General features: G+C 65.1%; 1 protein-coding gene across 1 annotated transcript in view; it reads right to left on the bottom strand.

Moving 5' to 3' along the window:
* Positions 1 to 244, bottom strand: part of FCHSD1 (FCH and double SH3 domains 1) — a 13,864-nt gene extending 13,620 nt beyond the window's left edge. Inside the window, exon 1 of the mRNA XM_010001407.1 lies at positions 198 to 244. Within this exon, the coding sequence (XP_009999709.1) occupies positions 198 to 244 (47 nt within the window). The remainder of the gene's footprint in view (positions 1 to 197) is intronic.
* Positions 245 to 347: the final 103 nt, after the last annotated feature.

Below are 347 nucleotides of genomic sequence, written 5' to 3'. Positions count from 1 at the left end.
CGGCTGCAGAAGGGATGCAGGAGAACACACCTGGGTGTCCGAATGGGGACCAGAGGGTGGGACAATGCAGGGTGGCCTCACCTGCAGCCTGGCGTTAGTTTATCAGCCTGACCAAGGTGACCGAGCCCAGGGGATGTTTGGTCCCAGCAGGGCTGGGTGACTCGGGGTGCTGTGCCACCAGCCTTGCCACACGTCACCAGGCAGGGAGGTGGGTGTCACCCCCCCATCCAGCTGCCCCCATCATCACGACTCTCTGCGAACATCTGCTCACGTCTGCTTCCCCGTGAGGGCTGTAAACCACCCCAGCCTCAGGGACAGCCCCTGGCTGCTGCCGTGGGGGCGGGCGG

This window comes from Chaetura pelagica, unplaced genomic scaffold (assembly GCF_000747805.2).
Source record: "Chaetura pelagica isolate M959 unplaced genomic scaffold, ChaPel_1.0 scaffold217, whole genome shotgun sequence".
Taxonomy (NCBI): domain Eukaryota; kingdom Metazoa; phylum Chordata; class Aves; order Apodiformes; family Apodidae; genus Chaetura; species Chaetura pelagica.
Note: the sequence above shows the minus strand (reverse complement) of the source record. Positions and strands in the feature narration are given on the sequence as shown.